The sequence below is a fragment of the Hemiscyllium ocellatum genome, chromosome 12 (genome assembly GCF_020745735.1).
Source record: "Hemiscyllium ocellatum isolate sHemOce1 chromosome 12, sHemOce1.pat.X.cur, whole genome shotgun sequence".
NCBI classification, from domain to species: Eukaryota; Metazoa; Chordata; class Chondrichthyes; order Orectolobiformes; family Hemiscylliidae; genus Hemiscyllium; species Hemiscyllium ocellatum.
The window spans coordinates 77,358,705-77,379,211 of NC_083412.1; the positions used below are offsets into that span (position 1 = coordinate 77,358,705).

At 39.6% G+C, this 20,507-nt stretch overlaps 1 protein-coding gene across 1 annotated transcript in view; it reads left to right on the forward strand.

Moving 5' to 3' along the window:
- The first annotated feature begins 1,588 nt into the window (after nt 1–1,588).
- The window catches only part of LOC132821146 (interferon alpha/beta receptor 2-like), a 39,695-nt gene continuing 20,776 nt past the window's right edge, over nt 1,589–20,507 (forward strand). Inside the window, exons 1-8 of the mRNA XM_060833738.1 lie at nt 1,589–1,665; nt 2,460–2,592; nt 6,616–6,726; nt 7,077–7,167; nt 10,687–10,816; nt 13,467–13,690; nt 14,264–14,442; nt 17,853–18,024. Coding sequence (XP_060689721.1) covers nt 7,119–7,167; nt 10,687–10,816; nt 13,467–13,690; nt 14,264–14,442; nt 17,853–18,024 — 754 coding nt within the window. The 5' untranslated portion in view covers nt 1,589–1,665; nt 2,460–2,592; nt 6,616–6,726; nt 7,077–7,118. The remainder of the gene's footprint in view (nt 1,666–2,459; nt 2,593–6,615; nt 6,727–7,076; nt 7,168–10,686; nt 10,817–13,466; nt 13,691–14,263; nt 14,443–17,852; nt 18,025–20,507) is intronic.

The following is a 20,507-nucleotide window of genomic DNA, read 5'->3' on the forward strand; positions in this document are numbered from 1 at the left end:
TAGGATCTTGATCAGATGGGCCAATGAGCTAAGAAGTGGTAGATAGAGTTTAATTTAGATAAATGTGAGGTGTTGCATTTTGAGAAAGCAAACCTTATCAGGACTTATACACTTAATGGTAAGGTCCTAGGGAGTGTTGCTGGACAAAGAGACCTTGGAGTGCAGGATCATTGTTCCTTGAAAGTGGAGTCGCAGATAAATAGGATGTTGAAGAAGGCATTTGGTATGCTTTCCTTTATTGGTCAGAGTATTGAGTACAGAAGCTGAGAGGTCATGTGGCGGCTGTACAGGGCATTGGTTAGACCACTGTTGGAATATTGCATGCAATTCTAGTCTCCTTCCTATCGGAAAGATGTTGTGAAACTTGAAAGGGTTCAGAAAAGATTTACAAGAAAGTTGCCAGGGTTGGAGGATTTGAGCTATAGGGAGAGGTTGAATAGGCTGGGGCTGTTTTCCCTGGAGTAAAGTCATGAGGAGCATGGATAGGATAAATAGACAGGTTCTGGCAGGTGGACTAGATTGGGTTGGGATATCTGGTTCGCATGGATGAGTTGGAACAAAGGGTCTGCTTCCGTGCTGTGCATCTCCATGACTCTATGAACTCACCTTTCACCTTGGGACCCTCCAACCACACAGAATCAATGTTCATTTCACCAGTTTCCTCATCTTCCTTGCCCCCACCTTATCCCAGATCGAACCCTCTAACTCAGCACCTTCCTATCTGTCCATCTCCCTTCTCACCTATCTGCTCCACCCTCCACTCTGACCATCACCATCACCCCCCAACATCACCCACCTATCGCATTCCCAGCTACCTTCCCCCCAGCCCCGCACCCCTTCCCATTTATCTATCAATCCCTTGCCTCCCCCCCCCGTCCATTCCTGATTAAAAGCTTAGTCGACTCTCCTGCTCCTCAGATGCTGCCTGACCTGCTGTGCTTTTCCACGTTTTTTGACTGATCTCCAGCATTTGCATTCCTCACTTTCTCCTTCGGAAAGTGCTGTCTGAGGAAACTGCTGCCACTGAAAGCCAGGGGTGAAGGGAGTGGGCGTGATGCCATTCAAGCAGGTTGCTTTGTCCTGGGTGGTGTCAAGTCTTGTTTCAGTCATACCCATCCAGGCCAGTAGGGAGTGTTTTGTGTTAAAAGTTCAATGTAAAGTTAATAACTATGGGGCTGACGACCATGTGTTCTTTACAGATACTTGTATGTGTAGCAAGCAGAGGGGATTGCAGTATTCCACAGTATCTGTGTTGATATTTCTAGCCATGAGTAATAGTTGCCTCCCTCCCTTGTGCTTCCATTGGCAAACCCAGCCCTGAGTCACGTGATTGTCAGTAAAGGCTGACAGCTGTGGGCTTTGTGACCTCACAATCTGTGGGCGGGGAAAACGGGTGTGATAGACAGGTCTCGGGGGCATAGCCCACTCACTACGGCCTGCCAACGATACCGAACCGAGGCAAGGGAGACCGACGTTCGTGGAGCCTGACGGGAAACTGGAAGAGGAAGCTTTCGCCTCGATGCTGTTGCTCTGATGTTTGTGGAGAAAGACGTTTAAATCTGTGTGGGGCGGGGCGGGGCGGGGCTGGGGGAGGGGGAGACGCATTAAAGGTCGTTTCTCTCCCACGTAACTAGCGGATTTTTATTTTCCTCTCACCGACATCAGGTAAGGTCCCGAAAAGGAGAGAGATTATAATAATAATATTGTCGGAGGGTGACGAGGAAGTGCAATGTTAGTGGGGTCGGGGGTTCAGGCTGAGGTTTGTTCTGACCGTCTGAAATGGTGTAACGTTTTATTCTAGTGCACAGGTCACCTCTTAAAACTTCCCTGTTTGAACCTCCCGCAAAGGTGTGCAAATAAAAAAGAGCTTGTGTATATCTCAGTTTCAGGCCCCCAAAGGGAAGGGGATCCGTGTTAATTGTTATTTCTGCCGGCGGCCCTTGGGTTACAAGATGTGGCAATGCCGCAGGTGGACAAGGTCTGAAAACGACCCGGTGTCGTTAGATTTCTGACCTTAGGCTAAATGGTCCAGAACGAAGTGTTCATATTGTCAATCTATCAGCTCGTATGAAGCCAGTCAGGGCCACGAACACATCTTCAAGTGAGTGTTAGAGTTGACAATTTTCTTTTGCGTTTGGAGCTTTTTCTACGGCGTGTTCTTGTTTCTGTTTCACTGTAATGTTCAAGCCGTAGTGAAAAGCTCTGTCTTGCGAACAATACAGGCAGATCACATTGTTAAATAGCATAGGTACCTAAATAATAGGTAAACAGTGGCAAAAACCACATAGGTACAAGCAAATGCTGAGAGTTTGGGAGTTTCTACCCTATTGCTAGAATACTGCATGGACTATCTTGAAACCAGCTGGTGCATGTGTTCAGGCTTCTGTACCTTCTCCCTGATGATAGTGATTGTAGAAAAGCTTCAGTAACTTGTATTTCATCTAATGTCTGTATTAAAGGTCTGCACAGAATATGAATGATGGCCAAGCTGTAGGAATTTGAAGCCACTGAAAGATGAATTGAAGTTGCAATTGGGAAGATACAAGTGATGGAGTTAAAATGAGTGTAAAAGAAGGACATGGCGATTAAAAGGTATGAAATTGTGCAGTGTGAATAATTTTAAGAAAGCTACAGTTATTTTTCTCAAAGTGACTGAAAGAGCATTCTAGCGTTGAATTAATTATTGCCAGATTTGCATTGCAGCCCTGCTTGCTGACAGCTTGATACTATGTACGATCAGTTTAGTTGAATTTCCAATGGATTAACCATGGCATATCAGCACTAAAAGGTATGCAGTTAGCAGATGAGATTAAATAGGTTAGGGATGTCTTGGTTCTTTAAAGATGTGTCTTTTGTTAGACACAGAATTCATTTAGATTATTTGTGACCTACTCGTGACTTTTTTAAAAAAAAGTATTGAAACTAACTTCAAATTTAAAATGTTTATATAAATTAATTTGGTTAAATCCTTGACTCTGCTGTGTGAAGAGTTTCTTGAAAATATAGCTTTGTTTCATTTTTGTACAAAAATTTGTAACGTTCCATTATTCCATCCTGTACCATGCCTTGCAACTACTTCTCAGACTCCTTTGCTGACTTACCTTTTTTATTTATGTTCAGGCCTGTTCACAATTATCTTGTTTAACTGTCCTCACTTCTAATCAAGCCATATATCACTCTGACCAGCATGTTAATTAACCACCATGTTCCAGCAACAATGAATTTTCGTCAAGCTTGTTGTTTCGTCAAACAACATGGGCAGCAGATCAATGCTGAAACAAAATGGGGGTGGGTAAACAAATTTTCTCTAAAATTCCTGGGAAAGCTACAATTACGGGGGATGAATCAAAGACTGACACAATTAGTGAGGAGCTGCCCATCCAATCATGGGCTAGTTTTGTCTTGCATTTGCTGTTCCTTTCTCTATGAAAGAAAGCGTTGAGGGGATTATTTTGACCATGCCACAGAGATGGGAACTTCACCTGCATGTTCTCCTCCAAGCCAAACATAATCTTGTCTTCGGACTATATGGCAATTTCCTCAATACTACTGGGTCAAAATCCTGAAACTCCCTTTGTGACAGCAATGTCGGGTATATTCAGACCATGGTGTCTGTTTGCTTAGTTGGCATGATGACTGCTTTGCAACATTGCCAACAATGGAGTTTTAATTCCTGCATTGCATTGGTCACTGTGGTTCCATCCTCTCCACCTCACCCACTCACGTAAGGGCTTTCTCACTTGCTCTTTTTCTTTCTCGTTTCCATGGCATAAGAGAGTCTCCAAATAAGTGGGAAGAATCCTCTGCTCATGAAAAGATTAGAGGAAAAACAAGCCACAAACATTAAAAATAAATAGCAAATGAAGCAAAAGTAATGAGGATTTTTTTTCTGTGAGCACTTAAAGTCTATAGTACACTGCCTGGGTGTGATGGAGACTGCTTCAGTTGAAGCATTTGAAATGGATTCATTTGTTGAGAAGTAACAGAGGATTGAGGAGGGCAGAGCAATAAATATGATCTGTATGGACTTCAGTAAAGCATTTGATGAGGTTTCTCAGAGGAGACTGGTTAGCAAGGTTAGATCTCATGGAATGTAGTGAGAATTAGCCATTTGGATACAGAACTGACTCGAAGGTAGAAGACAAAGGGTGGTGGATGGTTGCTTTTCATACTGGAGGCCTGTGACCAGTTGTATGCCACAGATCGGTGCTCGGTCCATTGTTTTTCCTCATTTTTATATAAATTATTTGGATGTGAATATAGGAGGTATAGTTAGTAAGATTACACCAAAATTGGAGACGCAGTGAGATCTTTATCAGATGGGCCATTGGGCTGAGGAGTGTCAGATGGAGTTTAATTTAGATAAATGAGAGGTGCTGCATTTTGGGAAAGCAAATCTTAACAGGACTTATACACTTAATGGTAAGGTCCGGGGGAGTGTTGCTGAACAAAGAGACCTTGGAGTGCAGGTTCATAGCTCCTTGAAAATGGAGTCGTGGGTAGATAGGATGGTGAAGGTGGCATTTGTTATGCTTTCCTTTTATTGGTCAGACCATTGAATATAGGAGTTGGGAGGTCATGTTGCGGCTGCAGAGGATATTGGTTAGGCCACTTGTGGAATATTGCTTGCAATTCTGGTGTCTCTACTATCGGAAGAATGTTTTGAAATGTGAAAGAGTTCAGAAAATATTTACAAGGATGTTGTCAGGATTGGAAGGTTTGAGATATTGGGAGATGCTGAATAGGCTGGGGCTGTTTTCCTAGAGTGTCAGAGGCTGAGGAGTAACTTTCTAGAGATTTATAAAATCACGAGGGGCATGGATAGTGTAAATAGACAAGGTGTTTTCCCAGAGTGGGGGAGTCCAAAACTGAGGGCCTGGGTTTAGGATAAGAGGGGAACGATATAAAAGAGACCTTTTGGAGCAATGTTTTCATGCAGAGGGTGGTGAGTGTATGGAATGAGCTGCCAGAGGAAGTGGTGGAGGCTGGTACAAATACCCATCCAGATGCCATTTAAATACTGTATATGAATAGGAAGAGTTCAGAGGGATATGGGCCAAGTGCTCCCAAATGGGAGAAGATTAGGTTAGGATATCTGGTTAGCATGGATGAGTTGAACTAAAGGGTCTGTTTCTGTATTGTATATCTCTGACATAAAAGGAAGAATGCGTAGAGATGGGAGAATGGCAATAAGTGAATTGTTTGTTTGTAGTGCTGCTGCAGACTCCATGTGCCAAATAGCCTCTTGGCACTGCAATGATAATGTGTTGAGGATTTTATCTGAAGTTCAAATTTCTAAACTCAGTGCGGTTTAATTTTGAAGAGAAAAAATTTTCACCATATATATGCTGATATAAAATATGGTCAAGCTTTTGAACTTTGTCATCTTATATCAAATTGGTCACTTTCAGAATGGAGACTAGTAGGTAAATGTTGAACACAGTGAAGAGAAATAAGGCATCTCTATCGAAGTGGATCTTTGATTCTACATAACAGGAAGATGTTGATTTTAGAGGTTCCAAAAGGGAGTAACATACTGTGCAGCTGGCAAGTAACTATCTTTTAACAAGTGTGGCGTGGCAAAAGATAGGGAAAGGTCTCATATGGTGCAGACTCAAGTCCCACCTGTTCTAGAGGTATGAAAAAAACATAATCAAAGTTAGGGACATTGTTCGAGGCAAGATTCATTAGCAGTGTCAAGTGCTAACTAGTCATTAGCAGTGACTAGTTAGCATCACCGTTACTCTGATGTATTTAATGTTCCCAGGTATTTGTGAAAGCTTAAATCAAATATTTGGAGCCTTTCTGTTAACCCCATCTGGAAATAGGTGAACTATTCCGATGCCAAGTTATTATAAAAGACCACAATAGGAAATGAGTTCTGGCAAGCACAAAATGTTCTGTAGTTGTGGCCAGTTTCTTGTTCTGCAGAGCAAGGTGTATGCTTTATCCAAAAATGAGCAGCTGAAATTAATTATGATCCAATATAGTGCATGAATTCTTCTGGTTTATCATGGGACTGAATTGCAGTTATTTATCAAATTGTTACATTCATATTTCCATTAATGTTACCATCATGAGAGATTGACTGACTACATAAATTTCAGGTTTTGTTTTAATTCCCTCATGGGATGAGGGGGTCCCTGTTCAGACCAGCATTTATTGCTGATCCCTAATTGCCCGGAGCGTAGTTAAGTGTCGGCCACATTCCTGTGGGTCTGGAGTCACACACAAGCCAAATATCAGCTTCCTTTCCTAAAGGACATTGAATCAGGTGGGTTTTTCTGATAATTGGAAAAGGATTCAGTGTCGTCATTTAACTTCTTAATTCCAGAGTTTTATTGAATTCAAATGCCATCATTTGCTGTGGCAAGATTCAAAGCTGGGTCTCCAGAACATTACTTGGGTCTCTGGCTGAACAGTCCAGCAATATACCAATAGGTCTACTAGGAAAGCAAATTTGAGAACTAAAAATTATAAAGAGACTAACCAACTTGTTCTGCATATAATCTTACAGTTCTGCAATCAAACTTCTTCTCACTTATGATTTGTCATTATTCAAGATACTTTCTGCCAAGTCTCTTATATCTAACAAATTAACTCTCTCATCTGCAGTAGCAGCTGTGGTAAACATGGTCACCATATTCTACTTGGAGCAGTAAATACAATGTAGACCAAAGTCGAAGGAAATATATCAAGAAACAGCAAGGAAAAGTAATAATTCAGGTATTACAGAATTTATAAAGGCTTATTTATCGGCACCTTATAACTTGTTTCAGAAGGTGTAGAGCTTTGTCAATGTGAGGGAAATCTTGAGTGTTATTTGAGGGCATGTTATCACGAGAAAGCTGTGCTATATATTAACTTTTTGTTCCTGATGAAGTCATCTCATGTGGCAGGTTGGTTAACCAATTTTAATCAGGAAAGAATAGTCTGGGTAGAAAATAAGTCTTGCTATTTGATTTCTACTTCAAAAAGCTGGTTAATTTGTTTGAATTTGTCTCTGCTCTTGAACTCTCACCTTTTAATTATATGATGTAATGAATTACACTTTTTTTTAATCACTTTTATCACAGGATGAATGAAGAGGAGAGCTAACATTTTAATCAGGCACAATAATGTTTATAATATTGGGCCTATTATGTTTTCATCAATTTCTGAACACTGGTAAATATGCAATTTTTCATTGTAAAATCAGAACTGATATTTTTGTTTTGTAGATATCGTCTCTACTGTGTAATTTACCAGCCTAATATTTATTCAAAGATTTATTCTTTTTCTCCTGAAAAGTGTGATTTTTATTGAAGTTAATATATTCCATATTTAGCTTCCAGAATTCAAATCTTTCAAACTTGGTTTGAAAGCTCAATTTGTGCTTCTGAGAATTGTGGGGAAAGTTAGTGCGTTATTTTGATCTTGAAATATTGCTACTTTGGGTGTTACTGTTGGCTTAGTTATAATGCTCCTGCCTCTGGGAGAGATGAAGCTTCAAATTCTTTCTAAGGATTTGAGATCTCAATGAATATCTTTTGGTGCTGCATTGTCAAGGGGTACTACTTTTTAGATGTAACTTTGAACCATGAGCTTCATCTGCCCTCAAGTGTGCATGAAAGATAAAATAGAAGTGACCAAGAAAGTATCGAGGAATTCTTCCAATTTTGTACCTTACCCAATGTCGCCAAATTAGATTATCTGATCATTAATTTTATGCCTTGCAGTGATCCTGATTACTGTCTTACACTAGATTACAGCAGTGACTGCACTTCAATGTCTTCTAGTTGACAGGCATTTTGGCATGCTGTAATGTTGTGGTGACTGATTTTCCTAATATTATGACAAATATGGGAAAGATGCAAGCTCCTCTTGCCATTTTACCACCCCAGCTTTAAAAGAGCTACTCTGAATCATGCAACAGCACAGTTGTAAGAAATGCCTCCATTAAATTGCTTTTGCTTAAGCTCTATCTTTTGCTTAAATTATGAACACTGTTCAATTTCCAGGCATTACTCATGCTGAGCTGAAGGAAATGGTATGCTCTTGAGCTGAGAAGTTGTTGAAATATTTCTAAAGCTAGCAGTTCCATCCTGTGGAGAAACAGAAAATAGCAGCTATTAATGTTTTAGATAATATCTTTTGATGCATTGCTGTACCTTCACCTTTTATAGTGGACCTTTCCTCGATCCATATTCCAGCTTCAGTTTCACCCTTTTGTATTGAGCTAAATCTCAGGTGACACTACTGATGCCAACTAACCCTAAAATCATAGCTTTAAGCCCAACTCTTCGATTCTAGCACTTAACCTTCAGTCCTAATGGTACACTGTATTCTCAGAAATGCTGTCTTTCACCTGAGACATTAAATTTGGACACTGCTACCAATTTAGATGGCCATTTTATTTTTAATCTTGCATAAATTAACAAATTTTAGAAAATGCTGGAGAATTTCAGCAGACGTCTGAAGAGATAAACAGTTAACGTTTCAAGTCCGACGTGACTTCTTTGACAGGTTCATTTCAGCAGTGGATGCTGGATCAGTTGTTGTTAAGCAATCTTGGATTTAAAATTATCTAAGTTATTAAAGGATATGAGCCAAAGACAGGAATATGGAACCATGATCTCGTTGAATAGTTGAATGAGCTTGAGGACTGAAGAGCCTGCACCCATTCTTATGTCCATATTTCCCCATCTCTTATCTGTTTATCTCTTCTTAGTGGGTTGCCAACCTACTGAGTACCTCCAATATTTTCTGTTACTGCAGATGCTGAAAATGAAATATTTTGCTTTTACTACCATTTACTTAATTTTGTTTTTTTTCTATTTGTAACTTATAGGATCTAGCTTTCTCACATTTTATTTATTTGGTTTGCTTAAGTAACAGTAAAGTCTATACTTGGAGCATTTTATTTCCATGATATCATTTTTAAAAATGATTATACTGATTTCCCCACTAGGTGTTTGAAGTTGATTCATCAGTTTACCCCAAGCATTCCATCAGCATTTTGACAAGACACCAATGTCTTTTTTTTTCTCTCTGCAACAAAATATTGTGATGGAACTGCAGTCATAGCATATAAAGTGCATGTGCTAATTATATGTAGCAACTTAATATTTCAACTAGTTTGAAAGACAGTGTGCTTGTTTAAGATTTTTTTTGCCACCTTGCAAGACCATGGGCAACATCTTTCCTTTCAGTTCTCATTTTGATTGTACTTCAAGTACTTTGCTGCTGGGAGTTTGCAATGCATCTCCTGCTATCTAATCTCAAGATGAATCTGGTGGGATAGGTTGGCGTGTATTTCTAGCCTACAGTATTCTGCAGTCAGCTGATAGCTGAGTAATGTTTGTAGGAAAAAGTGAGGACTGCAGATTCTGGAGAGTCAGTTGAAATGTGTCGCACTGGAAAAAGTACAGTGGAGCAGGACGGTTGTACCTTTTTCCTATCACTATCCCATCTACTTTCCACACCCCTCACCCACCCCCACCCCCTCTATTTATCTCTCAGCCCACTTCCTTCTCCACATTCCTGATGAAGGGCTTATGCCCTTGGATTCACATGCTCCTCTGAGGCTACCTGATCTGCTGTGCTTTTTCCCGTGCCTCACTTTTCAACTCTGGGTAATGCATTTGCTAATCTGCTTGAATTTCGCCCATTGATGCAGAAAGCATTAAAATTAGTGATGTGGGTTAATAAGGATTTTTTTTTCGTAACTTTAAAAAAAGGCGGAACCATTCATTCCTGGGGAATAACACTGAAATGCAATGAAGTATTGCTAATTTCAATAGAACTTCAGTTAAAAATAAAAATGAATCCCAAAATTAGGGACCACTAATGTCAGATGGTCACAAATAAATCCAATAGGCAGCTCAGGAGTAACCTTTCTGTCCATGAGAATAGAGCGAACGTGGAACTCCTTACCACAAGGTAATGCAGCGTAGATGCATTTTTGAGATGCAATAGAACCATGTGTTGATAGACTTGGATGAAGCTTGAGAGTATGATCTGGGGGGGACTGAATTGCTTTATTCTGTGCTGTGAATACCTGTATGCTTTGCAATTAGTCAGATGTACAGCACGGAAGCAGGTCCAACTTGTCCATGCCGACCAGATATCCCAACCTAATTTAGTCTTACTTGCCAGCACCTTCCCAACCCTTTCTTCCTATTCATATACCTATCCAGATGCCTCTTAAAATGTTGCAATTGTACTAGCGACTACCACTTCCTCTGGCAGCTCATTCCATAAGCATATCACTGTCTCTGTGAAGAGGTTGTCCCTTGGGTCTCTTTTATATCTTTCCCCTCTCACCCTAAACCTATGCCATCTAGTTCTGGTCTCCCTGACTCCAGGAAAAAGACTTTGTCTATTTATCTTATCCATGCCTCTCATGATTTTGTAAACCTATGTAAGGTCACCCCTCAGCCTCCGACGCTCCAGAGCAAACAGCCCCTCTCCCTTTAGCTCAAATCTTTCAACCCTGACAATGTCTTTGTAAATCTCTTCTGAACCCTTGAAATAGATTATTCATTCCATCAATTTTAACTAATTAAAAGACACATGGATTCTCAGCATTTATTATCTGATCAGTTGCTAGTAAAAGTGTAGGGGAATTTGAGATTTTTATGCATAACTGATTTTATTTGTTTTTCAAATGTAATTTGATGCTTATACATTGTTTAAATATTTCAGTTATTGCTGTACTGCTTCCACCTCACAATCTATCATATACATCAGAAAACTTTCATCCTGTCTTAATGTGGGAATCGGGGGCGGACATGCCATTCCCTACACGCTATACAGTGGAATACATTGCTGTAAGGTTTGTATACAAATGGTCTCTGGTCTCTGTTTTCACAAGGCTGTTATAATTTTCATAATTGTTTCAATTTATCCTGTGCAAGTCGAATTGTGTATTTGGATGGAGACTAGAGTGGAGCAGCCTTCAAAATGACGAGGAATGGAAAATGTACGTTCAAGACCAGGAAATAAAACTGCTTTAAATATTTTCATTAATGCCTCAATGATCAATGTAAAGGAACAAAGCAATCCCTTCCCACTCTTCCTTTCAGATTTGACTTCCTCAGCATCCTTAGCTTGCAAACTACCTCTACATTTCCAACCTTGTACCCTCTCTCCTCAGAGCATTTTTCTGTCTACCAAATCCACTTTGCTGTAATTCCATGTTTAAGATTTGCCAGTCATGTCTTTATTTTTCACAACATTGAAATCCCCCTAATTATGCAAATAACATGTCATAATAAACAGAAAATGCTAAGCATACTCTGTAGCTTTGACAACTTGGCTCAAGATGAAGAAACCTAACTCATGTTTCAAGTTAATTCTCTTTTGTCCAAGTCTTTGGTCACCCTCTTAATATTTTCATATGTAGTTTGCTGTCTTTTTTTTTGCCTGACTAGGAGGCAAGATATCATGGGGCAGTCTGAGTTGGAGTGACTGAGTGAGTCAAATCAGAGGCTACATCCTCAAAATAAGAGATGACATCCCCTGTTAGAATGACAAATGTTTAGAAGTATTTACGTGATCACTGACCTCTGTGTATTGGTTTCCAAGAAATTCATGGATTGGTCTTGGTTGCTTCTGTTACTTGATGTGCAGATTGTCACTTATGTTTGACCACTGTTCATCTGTTCATTCATATTTACTTTGTTAATTCTGACTGACAGAGTATTGAGATAATGTTAACTATTTGACTTAGTGACTCTTCTATAGTAAAATATCTTCTGTTTGTTTAAAACTGGAAGCTTGTAGTTTTACTTTAAGACTTCAAATTTTATCCACAACCAAAACTACTGGTCCCCAGCTGGATCAGAATAAAATACGGGGATCTCGTGTGGGCTTAAGGCAAAGTTTGGGGTCTCTGCTAGGGTCGTAAAAGAATACATAAAAGTCTGTAATTGCAGGAGCACAGGTAACTTGGAAGGTTGTGAAGTTGGAAGGAAAAGCAATTAAGGAATTTGTGAATAAGAATTTGCACAGACACTTCATGACCAGGATTTTGATGAAAATCAGGGGGCAAAGCAAGGAGGATAGAGCAATGGAACATGCTGTGAATTAAATGATAGTTTGCAGGGGGTCCAATGTGTGACACAGCCAGGAGTGTGTTGAAATAATTGGTTCTAGAAGTAAATGCCTAGATGAGGGTTTCAATGGCAAATGAGCTGATTTTTAGCAACAAAATCCAGCAATGTTATGGTGGAGAACAGGTGTAACGTTAGTTTGGTACGAAAAGGACATTGGAAACTCAACTGAAGATGAATTTGTAACCAAGCTCTCTCTAACTCTTGCTAGATGGAGAATGAACAGTGTAATAATGGTGCTGTTGTTTTGTAATAAATCTAAATCCTACTACTTAAAAGAAATACTACTTTTTTTAAAAAAAAACATCAAATAGGGACTAATGGTACAAATTTTTATTTTTTGTTTTGGAAGTATACAAGTAGGATTTATTAAATTTCCCTATGACGCTAACTTGATGGGGATAGTCAGTACTGAAGAGGACTGTAACAAATCATAGGGAAATAGTAAAGTTTCAGAAGGACAGTCTGCAAATGAATTTCAACTCTGGTAAATGCAAAGTCGGAAGAAGAGAATTTGCTGATTCCTTTTGAAGTGAATACAGAAAGTAATTGAGCATGTAGGACAAATATACCACTTGCTAAATGATGTGCCACAGTTAGTGAGAACTTAACAAAAAAGCAAGTTAAGCTCTAGTCTTGCCTTGACAGATTTGAATAGAATGGAGGTTACATTAAACATTTATTGAACCTTGGTTACAAACTCTTAAATGTAGTCTGGCCACCGTATTATTAGAACAAGGTGCTGGAGAGAGTAAGTGATAGGTTTGTGAGGATAATGCCCGAAATGCACAGGTATACATATCAGGAAAGGTTTGACAGGCTGGGTTTCTTTCTTGAAGAAAGAATGCGGAGTGTTTGGCTGAAAAACCTTTTCACCACTACGAAAGGATTCATTAGAGTGGATGTTGAATGAATATTTCCTCTTATGAAAACAGCATTACTCAATGGAAGGTACTTACCAAAAATGCATCAGGGAAATTTAGAAGAAACCGCTTTGCTCAAAGAATAGTAAAAATGTTGAATTTGATGCTGCAAGTAGTATTGAAATGAATAGCTCAGATTTATTTAAGGGCAGCAAGATGAGGTACAAGGAATACAGGGTTACAGTGATAGATTCAGATAAAGAAAGATGGTTAGGACTCAAGTGAAACATATCACAGCATGGATTGGATGGGTCAAATGGCCATTGCCCCATACCCTTAATATTATTGATGTGCTCTAGTATAAATTGGCTTATTTAATCCTTTTCACTAAAATAGTAATAGTATGATTTTACTTGTGTAGTTATTTGAGACATAATAGGAAAGAACATCTGCAAAATACTGTTTTGATATGATGCTCTTATTCAAAATTTGTTTAAATTTTAAACAGCAAAATTGGTGCAGAAAACGAATCACCGACCATGAACCAAACAGATGATCCAAGTGATTTGTGGCTTGTTGCAGAAAACTGTTCATTGATCTTGAATCAAACATGTGATCTAACCAATCTCTTCACTGATGTATACGATGCTTATTTTACCCGAGTTAAAGCAGTCACAGAAATGGAAGAATCTGATTGGTCTTATTCAATGGAATTCCAACCCTTTCGAGACAGTAAGCTTACTATCTATCTTAGATTGGTACAATATTTCTTGAACCAATACTTGCATGATTTATGGTTTGCTCTTTTTTTTGTCACACTATGTGCAATTATTTTAAAGTGTAACAACTTCTGTTTTGTCTTACACAAATTCTGATTTCTGACTCATTTCTAATTTTGTGGCTTGTACTCTTTCTAGACTTGTAGAATCTACAGTGGGGAAATATTATTCAGATGTACATATCAAATAAATGTGCAAGCTAATTTGAGTGTAAATTAAATTTTACTACTTTTTGTTGTTCCCGTTTCTTGTTGCTCATAGTGAAGGTGAATGTAACCCCTAAAACTAAGCCAAATTCTAACTTGTTTGATTTAGATTTTAGCTCAATTAAAATAAAATTTGGTTTCAAAAGTTGACTACAATGATTTCAGGTCTATTAATTTCAACAGAACAAAATGCTTCTTTTTTAACCTAATAAATTCAAAGTTTCTTCCAGTTTAAAGTATTAGTTTCTTTTAATAGTCTAATGTTGTTTATTTGTCAATATTTTTACCTCCTTTAATTCAGTTTTATCTTTCTTCTACAGCAAAAATAAGACCAGTTAATATTCAAATCTTTGAAAACCCTCTTGGAGTCCTCAAAATTAATTTTGATACTCCTGCAACTCCTGCCTGTATTTATAATTTAGGATTAATATCTGTCCTAGATCTACATGCAACATTGCAGTATCACATTTCAGTGCTTAAAAATGGAAAGTTGGAAAAGGTATGGTTTGAAAAGATTGAATAACATGTTTTCGACCAAGACAATTTCTCAGAAATTATGTCCAGTACTATGTTGGGTAACTGGATGATAGATTTTTTTTTTCACTTATCTGTTCCAGTTATAAGTGCTACCTTGATCTCTGGGGAAACCTTTCCATGCAATCATGGGAATCATAGAAAACTTAATGTCATTGTAAAGAGTCCATTTTGAACTGTCATCAATTGACCCTTTTACTTTTTAAATAATTTGATCTGTGCTACTGGCTTTCCTGTGAGATGGCTTCAAGTTAAAATTTAAAAACTCACAATATCTAAATTTATAGATTGTGCTATTTAAACATGTCATCCTTCATTTCTGTTCTTGGTCAAAAGTTTGTTTACTCACCACTGCACACGGATTTAGAATTCATTGTGAGATGTTCGATTCCAGGTTGTAACTACAACCTGTTCTTTTAACGAGTTGAATTGCCGAAATACCACCACAAGTGAAGTGGCAGTGGTTCCATGGTGAATAAACCTGTCCTTTCTTGGGATTGAAATATCTTTCCTCCCTGTGCCACTGACACTCCCTGCCACCCAGCCCAGACTGTTGCTGCTTTGCTGAAGTAGAGCTATCCAAACAGACGTGCTTGAAGTTGACTTGTAAGGTCCTTAACTATCATGAAGGTATTGAACCAGGCTAGGTTAATTGACAAAGTTAGTTTAAAATGTCAGTTTTGTACAATTTTTTGTTTTTGTATTGTCCCAGGTGATGAACAGTAAGTACTGTTAGGATAAGTTATGGTGCTGTTGGTGAGTGGGGAATTAGCATTCAATAGTATTGCTGTTAGATGAGCCAGTCAACCACAGCCTGACTAGCGGAGAACTATATTTTGGTTGTCTTCTTTTCTTCCTCCCTCCAGCAGTGGCTGTACACTAGTTAGAAGTGCTATCCCTTAATGGTGAGGTTGTGAGGCATGTGCCAGAGGGCAACAAATCATGAATTGCTTTGGTGATTACTCCGTAGTCCTCCAGTGCAGTTCAGGATGCAGAACTGTCACTTGAATATCTATATGGTCTACTAATGCGGCTCCAGTCAATGACATACAGTACCATAATTGTATGAGTAAGGTTCATTTAACTTTGGATTTCTTATTGTCAGTACCATGGGTGGTGATTTCACTGCCAGATTGAGTAGATTAGAAAGCTTTAATCTACAGATATGTGCTGTACTTGACTAGGTAGCCTTGATGCCTTGAAGGGTTTTTGCCCAAAACGACTCTTTTCCTGCTCTTCGGATGCTGCCCGACCTGCTGTGCTTTTCCAGCACCACTCTGATCTAAAGTCCTGATGCCTTGTCTGTTGTACTTCCAGACACTCAACAATATAATTAGGCTGGTGGATGTGTGTTTTGATGGAGTATAATCTCATCTGATATTAAATAAAGTCTGCCCTTTCAAGAGATGTAAGGTATTCATGGTTCTATTTAAGGATGAGGACATTGAGAAAGAATCAAATTATTATTAAATACAAAATGAAGAATGAATGATCTTGATGCTGTATAAAATGTGAAAATTGTAGCCCCACTCTTTGAACAAAACACCAGGTTTGCAAATGGCCTGCTTTTGTAAATGTGCAAAAATGTAGAGGTTGAGTTTGTGGCAAGATTTCAAGGACCCCTATATCCCCTGCACCACTGCATTTTGCAGTCTTTCCATGTAAACAATACTCTGCCTTTGTTCTTTTTGTCAAAAAGGCAATCGTGTTCACCCACCTTTCGACTCCACCTGCCAAATCTAACCACTTGCACCCTTTTGCAGACTCTTTGTAGCCTCCACGCAACTTGTGTTCTGACCTGTTTTTGTATCATTAGCAAGCTTGGCTACAATGCACTCAGTCCCTTCATTCACATCATTAATAGTAGATTGGAAATGTTTGAGGTTTCAACACTGAATTGTAATTTGCCATCCCGAAAAATCTCTTTCCTATTAGTCAGATCTCTGTCCGTGTTCATAGCCTTACTCCCAACCAATTGTAATGCCATTAACTTTATCTTGTATAGTAATTCTTTTTTATGACCCTCTTTTATTGAATGTTGTTTGGAAATTCAAACATGCTGCATTGTTGTAGCATTGTGTGCCTTAGAGTCAGAGATGTACAGCACGGAAGCAGACCCTTTTTGGTCCAACTCGTCCATGTCAACCAGTTATCCTAATCTAGTCCCATTTGTGAGCACTTTGGCCCATTATCCTTCTAAACCTCCCTATTCATATAACCATCAGATGCCTTTTTAAATGCTGGAATTGTACCAACCTCCACCCCTTCCTTTGGCAGTGTATTCCATACACCTACCACTCTACATCAAAAAGCTGTCCCTTAGATCCCTTTTATATATTTCTCCTCCTTTTCCCCCCCCCCCCCCCCCCACCCTAAACCTATGCCCTCTAGCTCTGGACTCCCCACCCCTGGGAAAAGACTTTGTCTATTTATCCTGTCCATGCCCGTCATGATTTTATAAACCTCTCTAAGGTCACCTCTCAAACTCCGCTCCAGGGAAAGCAGCCTCAGTCTATTCAACCTCTCCCTGTAGCTCCGATCCTCCAACTCTGGCAACATCCTTGTAAATCTCTTCTGAACCCTTTCAAGTTTCATAACCACCTCCTTCTGATAGGAGGGAGACCAGAATTGCATGCAATATTTCAAGTGGCCTAGTCAATGTCCTGTACAGCTGCAATATGTCCTCCTAACTCCTATACTCAAATAAGTACCTTCCTGAAGGTTGGAGAGACCCTTCAGGCACTCTGCCTGTATTCCTGATGAAGGGCTTTTGCCCGAAATGTCTCTTTTTTTTTTCTTCTTTTTCCCCTGCTCCTCAGATTCAGCCTGAACTGATGTGCTTTTCCAGCACCACACTAATCCAGAATCTGGTTTATAGCATCTGTAGTCATTGTTTTTACACAATACAGGATTCTAACCTAACAACACTGAAGGAATGGTAATATATTTCTATTGATATGTGGCCTGGAGGGGAGCCCAGAGGTGATGGTATTACCATGCATCTGCTGCCAATGCCTTCTATATGCAAGTGGTTTTGATACCTCCTTAGTTTGTCACGTACAGTGCACCTTTTCTGATAGTGCTTTCCTTTCTTTGTAAAGGAAAGGTAAATGAGGTGATTCAAGGAGCTGATGTTGGGTTTTCAAAATAAGTTTTCTACCTCCTGTCAGCTTAAGCTTGAATGGAGATGAGAAAATTTCTAAAACTACAATGAATCAGTGCTGCTGATAACTGTACAGAATTAAACTGACTGCACGCTTAAAAACTGGTGTTCAGACATTTGAATGCAATATTTTAACTTTTATAAACTTAAATCTTCTGTGATTTGTCATCCTGTTGATTTGATTGTAACTCTGATTTGTTTCTTTCTAACAGAATAGAGAAGTATTTGGTAGTACAAGGGACATTTCTGTTAAAGAACAGATTGACCATTTACAACCTAACACACGATACTGTGTCTCAATAAAAGTGTTTTCTTCTGAAGAAGATCACTCTGACCCCGTGGAAACAAAATGTGTACTCTCTCAGCATGTGAAGAAAAGCAAAGGTGAGGATGATGGCCCCAGCCCTTTTGTTAAATTGAAGACGTTTTCCATTTTTGCTATGTTTTTTGTGATTTCATGCAATTTGAGTGGATTAAAGTTGATGTAAGGTGACTGAAATTTAGGAGTAATTTTAGTCTTGCATTCCTGACTAGAAACTGAAATTTAATGGAATGCCAGTTTCATACCCAGTTTAATATTGCTCTCAATTAACTTTGATTTAATAAGTATAAATCAGCATTTGGAGAATTTGTAATAACTATGAACCTAATCCGTCTTGTCTCTTGCATTTGTAAGGCAGTTTTCACATTCCCAAGACATCCCAAAGCAGACACTGCAGAAATTCAGTACAGTTGCTTAGAGAGATCCTTCCAAACCCATAACTCCTACCACTGCCTCTAGGGAAACAAATACATGGTGAAAACCATCAGGTTCCTCTCCAGGTTGCTCACCATCCTGACTTGGAAATATATTCGGAGAAAGTGATTGCAGATGCTGGAGATCGGAATCGAGTGATGGTGCGAGTCGACATTTCGGGCAAGAGCTGATTCCTGATGAAGGGCTGTTGCCCAAAACATTGATTCTTCTGCTCCTTGGATGCTGCCTGACCTGCTGTGCTTCTCTAGCACATGCTCTCAACTTGTAAATATATTGCCAGTCATAGAGATGTACCGCATGGAAACAGATCCTTTGGTCCAACTCGTCCATGCCCACCAGATATCACAACCTAATCTAGTCCTACTTGCCAGCACCCAGACCATGTCCCTCCAAACCCTTCCTATTCGTATACCTATCCAAATGCCTTTTAAGTTGTAATTGTACAAGCCGCCTCCATTTTCCTCTAGCAGTTCATTCCATACATGTACCACCCTCTCTGCATGAAAATGTTGCCCCTTAGGTCTCTTTTATATCTTTCCCTTATCACCCTAAACCTATGCCATTTAATTCTGGACTCTTCCCACCCCAACCCCCCACCCCAGGGAAAAGACCTTGTTTACTTAACCTATCCATGCCCTTCATGATTTTATAAACCTTTATAATGTCACTCCTTATTTCAGAGAAAACAGCCCCAGCCTATTTAACCTCTGAAATTCTCCAGCCCTGGCAACATCCTTGTAAATCTTCTCTGAACCTTTTTCAAGTTTCACAACATCCTTCTGATAAGGAGTCCAGAATTGCATGCGATATTCCAAAAGTGGCCTATCCAATATTCTGTATAGCCACAATATGACCTCCCAACTCCTTATACTCTGACCAATAAAAGACTGCATCTGGGGTGGCACAGTGGCTCAATGGTTAACTCTGCAGCACCTCAGCACCAACGTCCCAGGTTCGATTCCAGCCTCGGGTGACTGCCTGTGTGGAGTCGGTACATTCTCCCCGTGTCTGCGTGGGTTTCCTTTGGGTACTCCGGTTTCCTCCCACAATCCAAAGATGTGCAGGTCAGGTGAATTGGCCATGCCAAACTGTCCATAGTGTTAGGTGCATCAGTCAGAGGGAAATGGGTCTGGGTGGGTTACGCTTCGGAGGGTTGGTGTGGACTAGTTGGGTCAAAGGGCCCATTTCCACACTGTAGGGAACCTAATCTAATACTGAATGCTGCCTTCACTATCCTAACCACCTGCGACTCCACTTTCAAGGAGCTATGAACTTGCACTCCAAGGTCTCTTGTTCAGCAACACTCCCTCTGATCTTTAAGCGTATAAGTCCTGTTCTGATTTGCTTTCCTAAAATGCACCATCTCACATTTATCTAAATTAAACTCCATCTGAGACGATCCAGCCCATTGACCCATCTGATCAAGGTCCTGCTATACTGTGAGGTAACCACCTTCGCTGTCCACTACACCTCCAATTTTGTTGTTAACTGCAAACTTACTCAATATACCTGCTATGTTCACATCCAAATTGTTCATATAAATGATGAAAAGTAGTGGACGCAGCACTGGTCATTGTGGCACTCCACTGGTCACAGACTTACAGTCTGAAAATCAAACCATCCATCACCACCCTGTTTTCTACCTTCAAGCCAGCTCTGTATCCAAATGACTATTTCTCCTTGTATTCAATGAGATCTAACCTTGCTAACCAGTCTCCTGTGGAGAACCTTGTTGAAAGCCTTACTGAAGTCTGTATAGATCACATCGACTGCTCTGCCCTCATAAATCCACTGTTATTACTTCAAAAAAAACTCAAGTTCGTGAGGCAAGAATTCCCATGTACAAAGCAATGTTGACTATTCTTGATCAGTCCTTGCCTTTCCAAATCCTGTCCCTCAGGATTCCTTCCAACCACCTGCCCACTAATGTCAAGATCACAGGTCTATAGTTCCCTGGCTTTTCCTTACCACCTTTCTTAAATAGTGGCACCATGTTAGCCAACCTCCAGTCTTCCAGCACTTCACCTGTGACTGTCGATGATACAAATATCACAGCAAAAGGCCCAGCAATCACTTCTCTTCCTACAGAGTTCTAGGGTACACCTGATCA